Consider the following 13,961-nt stretch of genomic DNA (forward strand, 5'->3'; position numbering starts at 1 on the left):
TCCCTGAAGTTCAGCAAAACTCAATAATCTAAATGCTGTGAGTATTTTATACTCAGTCAAGAATTTCACACAATGTAAAATCAAAGCAGCTCTAACAGGAAGAGGTGCAGAAGTTATCTTAGAAGGCAGCCTCTGGGAAAAATCAATTTTATTGGAACTAAAGAACACAGAAGGCTGCTGCTGACTAGGCATCTGACAGTAAAAAAAGCTCACCTTCAAACTGTGTTCCCCAAACACACTAAAATATATAATGTATTCCTTTTAACCCTTTCTAAAGTTTTGACAAACTTTTTCTGGTGTACTTTATTCTCTTCATGCACAGCCTTTAACACAGTATATGTTGCTACAATAAATTCCCCATCTGTAATACTTCTCGGAAACTGGTTTACTCAAACTAATGGAATATATTAAATACAGTTTTTCAACTCTCTGTCTTTGGTTCAAATCTGGCCTAGGCTGGTATCAATCATAGTTAGTTTATTGCTTTGATGCTGTTTGGTGGCTCATGTGAAATGAACTGGTTTGTGCCTGTTATCCACATTACGTAAAACACTATTATCATGGATACATTTGCAGGCACTTTCATGAAAGAGGCTACTCAGCCACATTTCTATCATTAACATTTAAGGTACATAAGGTATGTTGTAATATTTCAGCCACAGGCACTTTCACAGATATGTTATCAAGTTGTGGACATCTGAGTGAATTTGTATATTTAATGCATATAGTCAATGGAAGCCTTTTTCAATTCAATAGCTTGAAAAAGGAGAATAATTTTAAAAAATGCTTTTTGTCACTTTCTACCTCCATAGAGCTCACTTAAGCAAAACAATTATTAGGTAACTTAATATACAATTTAAAAGTGATTAAAACTCAGAGAGTATTTAAAGAAAACGCACACTTGTACCATAGCACGGACTGGGTGACACACTGCTGTCAACGAATCTAAACCCCAAAACCTTTTTGCAGTAAAATATACTAATTTCTAAATTCATTGTCATTGCTATTTTATTTACCCTACAATTAAAAATAAGAGACATTTATGGAGAATTGAAAAAAAAGTGCTTCTCATGTTCAGAGTCTAGAAAACAGGTACATACACCGTTCCCAGGTTCTAGAATTTAAATTCACTGTCAACTGAGTATTTTGTAACATTAAGTATAGTACCTAAGATGGGCAATATTTTTAAAAATTGAAGTCTATGCACTAATATTTTTCCAGTATTTTTGCACATGAAAAGGACATCTAAAGCTCAAACTTAATTCATTGCTTAGATTTTAATTTATTGCTTTTAGTCAAGGTAGCACCAAGAGATGCCAATCAGAAGTAGGGTACCATTGTATAGGGCACTGTAGAAACATTTAAAGAGACAGTCTGACTTGAATAATGTACAACTTTGATTAAAACAAGTTGCAACAGGTAATTGTAACAAAAAATAGAGAAGGTGGAGAAGAGATCATTAACAACTAGGGGAACACATGGATAAGGTATGTTTATTATTTGTAGGCTTTAAGACATATGTCTTTAAAAGATACCTTGATTTTATGTTTGATGTATGAACCTCATCTTAAACCATAACAATTTTGTTGATATGAGTTCGTGCATACTTACACAGGTGGTATAATAATTCATATAATCAAATTATGGGCTAGAGCCTCAGATGCACAAAAGCTCTGCTTTTGTCACAACTTGAGATGAATAAAGGTAGCTTCATGCCACCTTTCTATTCCTGTGATCCTGATGCTGGCTTGAGGGCAGTTTGGTCAGCAGCACAGATCTGAGCAGCCTTGGGGCTGCACTAAACTGTGACTAGATACAGTGGTCCCTAAAAGATCATTTTGCAGCTGGGGATAGGGCAAGGAGAAGGATGAAGCGCTGAGTATGATAGCACCTGGAGATTCCCTTATGCTGAAGAAGTCTCTGCATACCTCATTAAATAACTTTAAGACTGCCTTGCACTACTGTTAACATTAATAGCATTTGTGTATCATTCTAACTCATCACATACTAAATAAAAATGTACTCCTCAATATCCAAAATGTGGGATCCTTGTACATTAGATCTAAATTTCACCACTGAAATTTTTTCTTAGCATACGCAAAAGAAATATGTTTGAAAAAATATATGCACACTTACGTTTACAGACAGGAGGCCTCTCTTTATTACTCCATAATCCATCTTCTTGACACACTGCTGTTGCTTGTTGACTAGATTCTAGCTTGAAGCCCTCGTTACATTCATATATCACTCTGCTGCCCAAAGTGAACTCATTACCTACAACTGAACCATTTCCAGGAGATTCTGGAATACCACACGACACAGCTGAGGGGGAAAAAAGATGGAAATTTAGTATATTAAGGTATTTTTGAAAGTCAAATTTACCCTCTATATACCAAAAAATTATACATGCATAATAATACATTCATCATCATTATTATGAATAACCACTGCAATTTCCTCCATATCTACAACTTTCTAACTAATCCAGGAATATTTTTTAAATGGATACATAAAATAAAGTATAGCCAATGTAGGCCAACTTTCTTATAAATTAATCTATTATTTGTCCAATTCAGTCAATTCTGCAGTTACAGTAGATGATATCAAATGATCAGAACATTTATTGGCTCAGAATTATCCATCGAGTACCCTAAATTATCAGGCTAATGTCAAATAAAATATCAATGAAGGAGAAACCTCACATATGAAATAGTCTACTAATGCAATGCTCCCACTTTCTCTGTAGTCTTTCCATTCTTCCATCATTCCAAATAAGGGTATGTCTACACTTCAAGATAGAGCTGTAATTTCCAGCTGGAGTCATACCTGTGCTAACTCTGATCAAGCTAGCAAGCTAAAAATAGACTGCAGCAGCAGCAGCAGCACAAGCAGCAAGAGGAACTAACCTCCCCAAGTATATACCTAGCATCTTGGGTGGGTATGTATTCAGTGCAGCTAGTCCTTCCCATTGCTTGCACCTCCGCAGTTACGCTCTATTTTTAATGCGCTAGCTCAGTCGGAGCTAGTGCAGGTATGTCTCCTTAAGCTGGAAATTGTACCAACACTGTGAAGTATAGACATACCCTAAGATTGCTACCTCAGAAAAAGGGGTGAAATCCTGACACTATTGAACTGAATGGCAACATTCCCATTGACTCCAACAGGGCAGGATTTCACCCAAGGTCTCTGGGACAGGGACACTTTCTTGGGATGCCCAGGACTGAGAGTCATCTTGTTACCCCTCCCCCAACCCAGTTCCAGCACAAGGCAGTCTTTCTTGTGGTAGCTGGATGTCAGCTCTGTGTCACTGCCAGCCCTACAGCCACTCAAGCATGTACCTCCGGGCTATGCCAGTCCCTACTTTGCCTTGCAAGTTAACAACAGGTGCACCCAAGACTCTGAGCCACTCTGAAAACATCTCCTTGTGGTGTCCAGCCCCTGTTGCTGGACAATCACACTAATTACTGGGTTTGCTACTCCCAAGGGAATAGTATCCACATATGAGCTTGTTTGATTCAACTGACTTTTAGCTCCAACATAACAATACAACACTTCAACCTATTTATAGTAAAAACAAATATTAATTTATTAACAAAAGGAATGATTTATGAGATAGTGAGCCCGGCATATGGTATCTAACAATACCTGCTAACACAGGATTTTAAGATAAGGTAAATTTCTGGAAATACCTATGCCAGGAGCCTTTATCAGTGATGCCTGAGTCAATATTGCCCTTCTGCAGTTATCAAAGACTGCCCAGACAACTAATCACTCCCAGTGATTTCAGCAAAGAGAATTGTAGAAGTACGAAGTTTTTTGTGGGGCTTTGTTTTAACATGGTTCACACTTCACAGGGGCTAACTCCTGGGTGCTTGAATAACTTGATACACTGGGAAAGATTTTTCATTTGCCCTATGCTGGCACTTAAAATAAAACAAATTATTTCTTATTTCTTCTTCAAGTTTTATTTCTTTAGAAAGATTTAGTCTTTTTAAAACAGCAACTTAAAACATAGCACAATAGTTACATTGAGCCCCTTTAATTAAGGATTACATAGGAACCAAACCCACATATGTACAGAATCACCTTCTTGCTCTGCTCCAGTCACTGATATAAAACTCTTTGATAAATATAACATAGAAATGAAATGTAAGTTTAAGTGTTATACTTCTAAATATTAAACAGCACCGGATGAGCTTTGATGATAAACTAGGGTTGAAAAAGAAAAACTCTGCCCCATATTTATATCCTCAATTGTAGGAAGCAATGCAAGATTTTAACATAAAGAATTTTGCCACTGCTTGTCTTCTTCTTTGGACTGTGGACTTTTATTTAAATTTTATAAAATCAATATTTGCAAAAAGAATAAAAAGGACAGTCTTTACCAGAAGACTACTGAACACAAGTGAAGAAACAAATAAAAAAATCAATTTAATTAATGGTATAATTTACCTGCTTCAGTGTAAATGATTAATTTCACAATGCATTGTTACAATACAATAAACATAACTCTACAAAGTTCTTTTCACTATTTCAAAGCTGTCACATTTGATGCATTTAAATTAAATACAACATAGTGTTTGGAATTTGATTACAATGAGACAAACTAGGCAATATGAAATGATAGATGTGGTTCATGTTCTTGGTTAGTGTTTTTTATTGTGTTTGCTCCCATCTGGAATATGCCAAATTGCACATGCAAGTAGAACTGAAAGAATGTGACAAAATAAACTGCTTCCTTTAAAAAAAAAAAGTCAATGTGAATTTTACAAACAGCCTAACACTAAATTTTCCACCATTTGAAAAGAACTTGACAGCTGGGGAGCATTTGCTTATACATTTAAATCGGTGGAAAGTTGGAATCCCATCCTGTTTTTCTACCCCCTTAAAACTAACAAACTCTCCCCACTGGCAGTCACAATTACGATGTATTTTCTTCTGTTGGTAGGAGGATTTTGGCAACATTTTCCTCCCTCTCCCACAAACCCTCTCTTTCAATTCTTTTCTGTCATGATAGAACAAACCTTGGCATGGCTCCTGAAGGGTTTCCTTGGGGATGCAACTGGGTTAATTCTAATTTCCTGGCAACTTTTTGTTTGTTTTAACTTTTTTTTTCTTCTGGGAGTAAGATATCAATTTCTGATTTAAGACAGCACATCGTTAACGGTCTAAAAGTAAAAACATCAGGGTTCAAATTTAAAAAAATATTACATGTAGGCCTAACTTTGTTCTTCCTTTAATCAGTGGAAATCTGGGTATAATCCTACTAAATTCAGAACTCTTTCTATGGAATGAAAGAGCAGAACATGTCCCTCTGTAACTTAAACAATAAATAAATGAATCTGCTGCAATCATTTTATCAGCAAAACAGCTCTGTCAGCAGACACTGCTTACACTCTGGCTTGATGATAATATTGCAGGAGACTACTTAAAATCCAGGAATTCTAACATCCCCCTATTATTTGCATGACATACTGCAGAATAAAAGGTGTAAATATTCCATTTTACCTTTAAAGTGCTTAAGCTGCACCAAACAGATCTATTTGTTATACTAGCCCCAGCATGTAGCACAGAATATTGCACCTGCTGCACCCTGATCTCAATGTCTGCATCTGTTCCTCTCTTCTCACTCCACTTACACCATCTTCATTCCACCTAAACATTCCACCTCAATCCCCTCTTGGTTTTCTTCTCCCACTCCTATAGGAGCACTGTTGCTTATCTGTGTATTCCTTAGGTTGCTAAACTACTGCTGCCGCAGTAACTGCTAATTATAGCAGTACCTTCTGGTGCTACTTCAGTTACAGTCCATCTGTCTATTCGTTACTCATCTCTCTCTGCAAATAATACTATAGTGGAAAGTGGTATTCCTGCTGCTACTGTTTGTCTGATTATGCTAATAGCTTTTATACCAATAGTGTCCAAACAAAACATGTCAGCACTCGTTGCCTTGAATAAAGTAACATAACAGCAAATACACAGTGACTTTCTGGAGCAAGGTTTGATGAAGAGAGCTAACTAAAATGGCATTTGGCCATTTAACAGCGGAGAGCAGTCAATGCTGTTAAACACATAAGTGCACTGAAGCTGTTCTCAGCTTCCCGTGTGCTTGGTAAAATGACTACGAACAGACTAAGAAAATTGCCCAATTCAATGAGTGGGTCCAGACATTACTCAGCTCAATGATTAGAAGAGACTTACAGCCTGTGCCACCAACATGTACTTTGTACTTCTGCATGAACACTTCCAGCTGGGTTATGAGCATTCAGAGAGTGAATAATGAATAGTTTTTTAACCTTAATTGTCTTCATTGTTCTTGCATTGCAGCAAGATATATTTCTTCTAAAGAGCCTGTAATCAGCACAAGCTGAAAAGCCTGTTTACTGCCTAAAAAGTAGGATGCAACTTCAGTTGCTCATAATTGCCCCCTCCTCCCTCCCAAAAAAATTCTGTTTCTACAGTAAAGCTTTTCCTTTTCTTAAATAAATAAATAAATAAATAAAATCCTTTAGGATTCCCGAATCTATTCACATATACTGTGTGTGAACACACTACATACAAATGCAGATACTTCAAAGGTATATGCCATAGCAATTCTTATACATAAATAACACACACACACACACACACACAGTATTTTGATTGACATGTTACTTTGACAAATTCTTCCTGGGTGTAACTCCACATAATTTAATGTAGTTAAAGCAGATTAATTTGATCCATTACTGAATATTTATAAATACAGATCATATATCTTTTCACACTGTCAGCTTAGTTACTTCTGAAAAAGCTCACTAGTACTCTATTGTTGATTCTCACCCTACTTCTAACCAAACATTATTTTTAAAAAAGTTTACTTTGTTTTAAGTAAAAATCATTCTCTCTGCATTACCTCAACCTCCTTTCTACCAGGGGTCTGTCAGGTATTACCAGACTGCTAAGTGTGATAATTCAATGATGCTGCTCGTGTTTCTTATCAAAAGAGCCCCTATCTTTATTAATGATCTGGAGGATGGCGTGGATTGCACCCTCAGCAAGTTCACGGATGACACTAAGATGAGGGGACAGGTAGATATGCTGGAGGGTAGGGATAGGGTCCAGAGTGACCTAGACAAATTGGAGGACTGGGCCAAAAGAAATCTGATGAGGTTCAACAAGGACAAGTGCAGAGTCCTGCACTTAGGACGGAAAAAACCCATGCACTGCTACAGGCTGGGGACCAACTGGCTAAGCGGCAGTTCTGCAGAAAAGGACCTGTGAAAAGGATTACAGTGGAGAAGAAGGATATGAGTCAGCAGTGTGCCCTTGTTGCCAAGAAGGCAAACGGAATATTGGGCTGTATTAGTAGGAGCATTGCCAGCAGATCGAGGGAAGTGATTATTCCCCTCTATTCGGCACTGGTGAGGCCACATCTAGATTTATTTTCCATTTTCTATATAACAATATAGCATTACAACCTTCAAGATTTTGTCCCCATTTAGGCACATAGTAGGGTGACCATATTTCCCTATGCTGAATACGGTACACCTGGTAAAATTACTTGTATTCAAGCGAATTCAGTGGCAATCTATCAGAACTATGCAGTACAAACACTCAAATGAACATCAAGTTGACTGAGCCCCCGTTAAAGAGTTGGAATCTTTTTATTTACCTTCTTATCTTTAAGGCTTTAGGGATTACACAGGGAGGGGTGACACACCCTCCTAACCCTCCCCCCACCGCACACACTCAGGGGGAGAGGTGACATATGCACACTCCTCTCTCACACAAAGGGGGGTGATCGACCAACCTGACCCTCCCTGCCAGGTGCTCTCCGCCCTCCATGTCTGGCTGGGCCCCCGGGACGCACCCGCCTCTCCTGGTACTTGTCCTCCTGAGGCAACATGTCTTCCTGAGGCAAAATGTGTGTGTGGGGGGGTTCACATACAGGGTCACGTGCCCCGCCTCCCCAGATTTCTGCCAGGGTTCACACCAGAATGTGGCCAGCAGCAGGCTTTTGGCATTATGCGGGAGGGAAGGGATAAGAGCTGCTTCCAGCTGCAAGGGAGGAGAGAAGGGGGAAAGAGATGACCTGGCCCGTGTCTTTGCAGAGCTCATCTCTTCTCCTCCCGCTCCCCTGTGGCTGGAAGCAGCTTGTCCCTTCCTGTCCGCACAGTGTCAAAAGGTAGCTAATATCTCCAGGCTGCTGCTGGCTACCGACAAAACCCAGCTGCCTCCTGTCCCCTGGCTACAGCGCGGGCAGGAAGGGGTTAAGCCCTAAGGATGCTTGTGCACCACCAGGGTCCAGGGAACCTGACTTCAGGGGCTTCAGTGAACCCGGCCAGAGAGGTGGCTCAGCAGGGGAGGGTGCTTATAGGACGGAGCAGCCCCATGCTCCCTGGGGGTAGGACAAAGGGTGGTGGAGGGCTGGGTGAAGAGAGTGCTAAGTCCCTGCCCAATGGGCTGCTGTGAAGCCTACAGGTTCAGGGCACAAACAGGCTGGAAATCGCTCCCCCCAGCCACACACATTGCAGAGCTTAGCTGATGGGTGTAGAGGCTTCCCCGTGTTAGCGCTCTGCAGGGCTTTGGCACATGTAGGGCTCAGCTACTCCTGGCCAGCACTCGGGGCCGGAGGGTCTTGGGCTTTCCCAGGACTCTGGTCCAGCCAGAGGCAGTGGGGGAAGGAAGGAGCCTGCTAGCCAGGCTCCTGGTGAGCTGAGCACTCCAAACAGGGGCTGGTTCTCTGCACAGTGCTGGGAGTGGGACGCAACCCGCTTGGGGGGATATGGAGGAGCAGCAGGGCTGGGGGGGTGGGGGGCGAAGGGGCAAAGCAGGGAGAGGACAGCAAGATGGGGACCACGTAAAGGGTGGATGGGTGGACAGCAGAGGCAACACATAACCGGCCGCTACCTGGTGCCTGCTGCGTACACCAGCCTCTGCAGCTCGCAGCGCACAGCCAGTGCTGGCCAGAAATGGGATGGGAGGTGGGGCCCTGCTGGCTGAGAGCAGGCACGCAGCGGGGGCTGCAGCTTTGCCCCACCACCAGCCTTGCACACCCACCCCATCATCAGTCACTGGACCCCCCACTCCCCGCTAATGAGGCAGGCTGCTGGCGAGCTGGGATCCAACCAGCAGTAGGACCCACCAGTACTGATGGGGTCGGGGAGACAGAAAGTATGGGACAATTTGCCCATTTTTAAGAAAAAGTCAGGACACCTGCAGGAGGGCTTAAATAGGGGACTGTCCCTTTAAAAACAGGACATCTGGTCACCCTACACATAAGTAACTTTATATACATGATTAAGCCCACTGAGTTCTTGCATAAGTGGCATAAGTATTTGCAAGATTGTGCAAGACTGTGTTCTTATTTTGTAACAGATTTTTAGAGATAAACTATTGAAACATATATAACAGCAATACAATATCTTACCATGGCAGAGTGGGGCAGGAGAATCCCATTGATACAGGCCATTCTGATGATGTCTACAAGTTGCATTGCTATGACCAATCATTCTATATCCAGGCTTGCAGTAATAGTGCACTGTACTTCCAATTGAACCTGCTGTTCTATTTACAGTTCCACCATTCTTCGGGATATTGTTTAAGCTGCAATAGGGAGCTATATACCAAAAAAGATATAATTTTAAAAAGTTAGAAAACACATAAAAATAACAATTCATCTTGCAATATTTACAAATATGTTTGTGTAGTTTAAAAAATCTATAGTATGTTTTGAATTACTATCAGAATTTTCATTTAGAATATATATAATGTAGAAGTACCATGAGTTGGAGAAATATCATTTATATTGCACACATTCAGAACTCTTTTTATTGACAATACATTGTAAAAGCTATGAGAGTGAGCTTTGTTAACATACATAGTTGTCTCGGGACTTCACCTACCTCACCTTTAGTGAATAAACTCTCTCATAGACTTGATTCATTTATATCTAGGTCAATAGTTATATAATTCACTATGCACAAAGGCCAAATAATTTTACATCTAGGCTGAAATTTCAAATTTGACTCCAGCCCCTTCACTTCACTGGCTCACAATAACTTACATAAGATCTAGGATTGGTAGGTCTTTCAGGTTTAGACCTAATCTCTCCCCTCCTATCATTTTAAGGAAGGGCTCAGATCCCCCACCATGTTGTTTTTATCTTTTCCACCTTCCTACTTTGCATCCAGTTGAGGCCACCAACTACTCATCTGGCTGGCTTGATGGCTATTCAGGATGGAATTAACTACATCTCCTGTTAAATACTACAGCAAGTTACAACTACAATCAATTAACTGTTTAAATAAATTTGTCTTCAGTTGAAACCTGCTACAGATGGTGATAGAGTTGTAGCCAGTTCTCTTCTGAGTATCAGCTAGTAGGCAGCCCAGGCGAGACACCAAGAGATGGACCAAATGAATACTAGTCAAGAAACATAGAAGCAGGAGCCAGATTTATGGCAAAATCACTCTCCTCGTGGGAGGAGAAATAACAAAATTTTCCAGGTAAAAGTTTTCTACACCCATTGCTGTACTGCATGGGCTGCAAGATCTCACAATTAGTATTGTTATTTTGAACACTATACTTCTGACTCACATTTGGCTCAAATACTGATTGAAGCTATATTCAGGGATATATATTAACTGCCTCCAATATTAATTTCTATGACTACATAGAAAGAATTCCAAAATTCAGTCCAGTGAACAGGCTGTTTGATGATAAGATCTGATCTGATTCAAGATGTATAGGATATTTTACCATTGGAAAACGCTTGATACAAAACAAGGGGACAGGATAAAACCAAATCTTGCTCCCTTTCATTAGCTATTTCATAGACAATTACCTAGATTCCTGTGGTTTGGAATTCAGTTATAGTTGGATTCCTAAACTCCCTTCACCCCTTTAAAAAACCCAGCACAGACCACATTTTTTTCAGTACAAAATATAACCTGGAACTTATTCCTATTGTGTATCACAAAATTAATTGATACTGCAATCTGTGAAGAAATTAAAAATTTAAATGACAGGATATTAGATATGTTGTTGTGTGTATTTATCATAGGCATTTACCTGCTACAAAATCAATTTATATGGTTCACACATTTTACAAACAGTGATACAACTGTGCTATCTATCTGTATTATTTTTTATGTTATTAATATTTGTGATACAATCTCCTCCGCCTTCAGTTTTCAATATCTAGATATGGGATTTTGTTTGTTTTTGTTAGTTTTTTTAGTTGAGTGAATGGTTACTAGTCATCTTTAAAAGGGAAAGAGTCTTGCTCCTATCTTATATTATAGGTGTGCTGTCAGGTAAATACTGGTCCAAAACAAAGGAGCAAATACCAGGGAGGGATAAGAGCTATTTAAGGTAAAGGGCAATATCAGCACAAAAACAAATGGATATAAACTGGTGAATACATTTAGGCTGGAAATTAGAAGAAGATTGCTGATTATCAGAGGAGTGTGATTTTGGAGTAGCCTTCCAATACTAGTTGTGGGGACAAACAACTTTACCAGTTTTCAGATGGAGTTTACTAAATTTCTAAATGGGATTATATAATGGGATTATTTGAGACTGCATGGAATGAAACTCAGTGATCCAGGAAGTCCATTGAAGTCCTATATTCTGTTTTTTGTAAAAAGCAGACTTTTATAAAGCCTAAGACCAATTCACATTTTCCCCTGACTTTATTTTTAAATTCAGTGGATAATTTTTTTCTTCGTACAAGCATGACCTTTGAACCGTTTGCAACTTCAGACATTTCAGTATTGCATTAGTGCTTGAGAACCTGAAAGTGAAATTGTCTAGAAACTGATGATAAATTAAAGCTAACAAGTATATTTTCATTGTCTAAACTGAGAGAATTGCAAAAGTAAACTGAATTAAAATATGAAGAGCCTATTTAGTAATATTTAAATAAATATTAATAACTTAGATTAGGAAACTATATGTTTTTTTTATCTGATGATGTCCCCATATCATTCACCTAGACTGAATGGATCATTTATTTAATTGAGAATTGGACAGCCTGGACCCTGGAGTATGTTTGTGCACCCCTATTTTCCATTTCATAAAACAAAGCTTGTGATTTTATCAAAGGCAACTTGAAAAAACATTCACAACCTAGCACTAAAGACACAGAAAGCATCAACTTTCCTCACATCATACCTGGTAAAATGCAGTATTCTAGTATGCTGAGCCCTCACCCCATCACTATATCCAAGAGGAATTTTTGCTGTTATCTAAGAAGCCCTTAGTATCACCCAAATTTAACTACAAATCCTTCCCCCATCTGTTGTATTGATCTTAAAATATTTAGTAAATAATCTGTTCCTCCCACTCTCTGGGATGTTCCTCTGTTATTTAGAGATGGGCTGAATCAACAGGGCTTCAGTTTATTTTGAACAACCAAGTCCCAGATCGTTAGTGGTTCATGGTTAGTGGTTAGTGGTACTATTTCTATACTAAACATCAGTGTTTTCTTGGGATGGGGAATTCTGGATAAATTGTGTCAATTTTGTCATACCACTTAGTATAGGAAATCCAGCTGTTGTTTTCATTTTGGAAAGCGATTATTTTTTCTAGTAACTCTTTGACTAGATTATCCATGTAGATTTGCAGTCCGGGGAATGTAATGTGCTTTTGGCACAAAAGTGGGAGGCTCCTTTCAAAGCAGTGGCCTTTGATGACACATGCATACACCCTTGTGCAAGATTCAGCACATGATTTCTAAGAAACTACAACCCTAATCCCAGCCCAGTAACTAGAATCCATATTAAGAACACTGAAGAAATGTGGATCAATACTGACATTCTGTTCAAAGAGTTAGTCACTAGTAAAGTAGCTTTTTTCCCGCCCTTTGAGTGCTGTCAGTATAGAGGGAATGCTTGGGAGACAAAGTAATGGTAACAGCCCCTGAAGGAACGGAGTTGAATGCAAGTCAGTAAGCAAGGATAGCTCAGTAAAAGGTTCTGTTTTGAGCCAAATGGAATATCCTTGACAATCACACTGACATTTGCTTACATACCTCAATTAAATGCATGAAATTACAGAAATACCCTTGATTTTTTAAAAAGGGAATTGACATTTAAAGAGGGACAATAAATATTACTTTAATTTACTTTTCAACTAATTTAAGAAACAAAGGGATTATGTTTCTGAAGCAAGATGGTTAAAACTAATGGCTTCTAGGGGTTCTAGGTAAGCAGCATTTTGTTTTGAATCTCTCAAGGGAAGTTGAGAATGACAGCTGAGGCTTAATTCCATTTTTGTTTCAGTCAAAAAAGAATTGCAAAGTGATCTTGACAGTTTTGCAGTTCAAAGAAGAAACTATTATGGATATGCTTGGATTATTTGTTTTATTTTTTCTGCCTTTCAGGAGAATTTATAAGCATGTTCTTTTTCTCTACTTTTTAAAGTGTGGTAATATAAAGAAAAACTATACTGGACTGGCCAAACTTACTGATCCTCCGAGCCACATATGACAGTCTTCAGAAGTTCGAGAGCTGGGGCATGCCTGCCAAGGCTTGGGGCTTCATCCCCACAGAAGGGGCCTGATGGGGCTCGGGGCTTCAGCACCAATCCTGCTGAATCCTCGAGCTTCAGCAGGTACAAGCTGCAGGGCTGAAGCCCTGAGATCCCCCTCCCTGCTGGGCTGAAACCCCTACCCCACCATCCCACTGCAAGGCAGAGTTCCTGAGCTCCCCTTCCCAAGTCTGGTAGGTGGAGAATGAGGGGAGCTGTGAGGGGCTCCAAGAGCCACACTTTAACGGGAAAAGAGCCACATGTGGCTCACGAACCACAATTTGACTACCCCTAAACTGTAGAGTATGTGTGAACCTTCTCAAACAGCAACCTTAATGGGACATAAAATAGGTAAGAGGTAGGCATCTGAATTACACAAAATGAGAAAACCCACTGAAAACTTATTTTTTCCTGTTGTGTTTTATTTATTACAGTAGCACCTAGGGACC

At 39.6% G+C, this 13,961-nt stretch overlaps 1 protein-coding gene across 1 annotated transcript in view; it reads right to left on the minus strand.

The window, feature by feature from the left end:
• CSMD1 (CUB and Sushi multiple domains 1) overlaps positions 1–13,961 on the minus strand; it is a 1,960,312-nt gene that overhangs the window by 136,438 nt on the left and 1,809,913 nt on the right. Inside the window, exons 49-50 of the mRNA XM_074947791.1 lie at positions 9,410–9,598; positions 2,137–2,322 (exon numbers count right to left, since the gene is read on the minus strand). Of these exons, the coding sequence (XP_074803892.1) occupies positions 2,137–2,322; positions 9,410–9,598 (375 nt within the window). The remainder of the gene's footprint in view (positions 1–2,136; positions 2,323–9,409; positions 9,599–13,961) is intronic.

Source organism: Natator depressus, chromosome 3 (assembly GCF_965152275.1).
Source record: "Natator depressus isolate rNatDep1 chromosome 3, rNatDep2.hap1, whole genome shotgun sequence".
In the NCBI taxonomy this organism is placed as follows: domain Eukaryota; kingdom Metazoa; phylum Chordata; order Testudines; family Cheloniidae; genus Natator; species Natator depressus.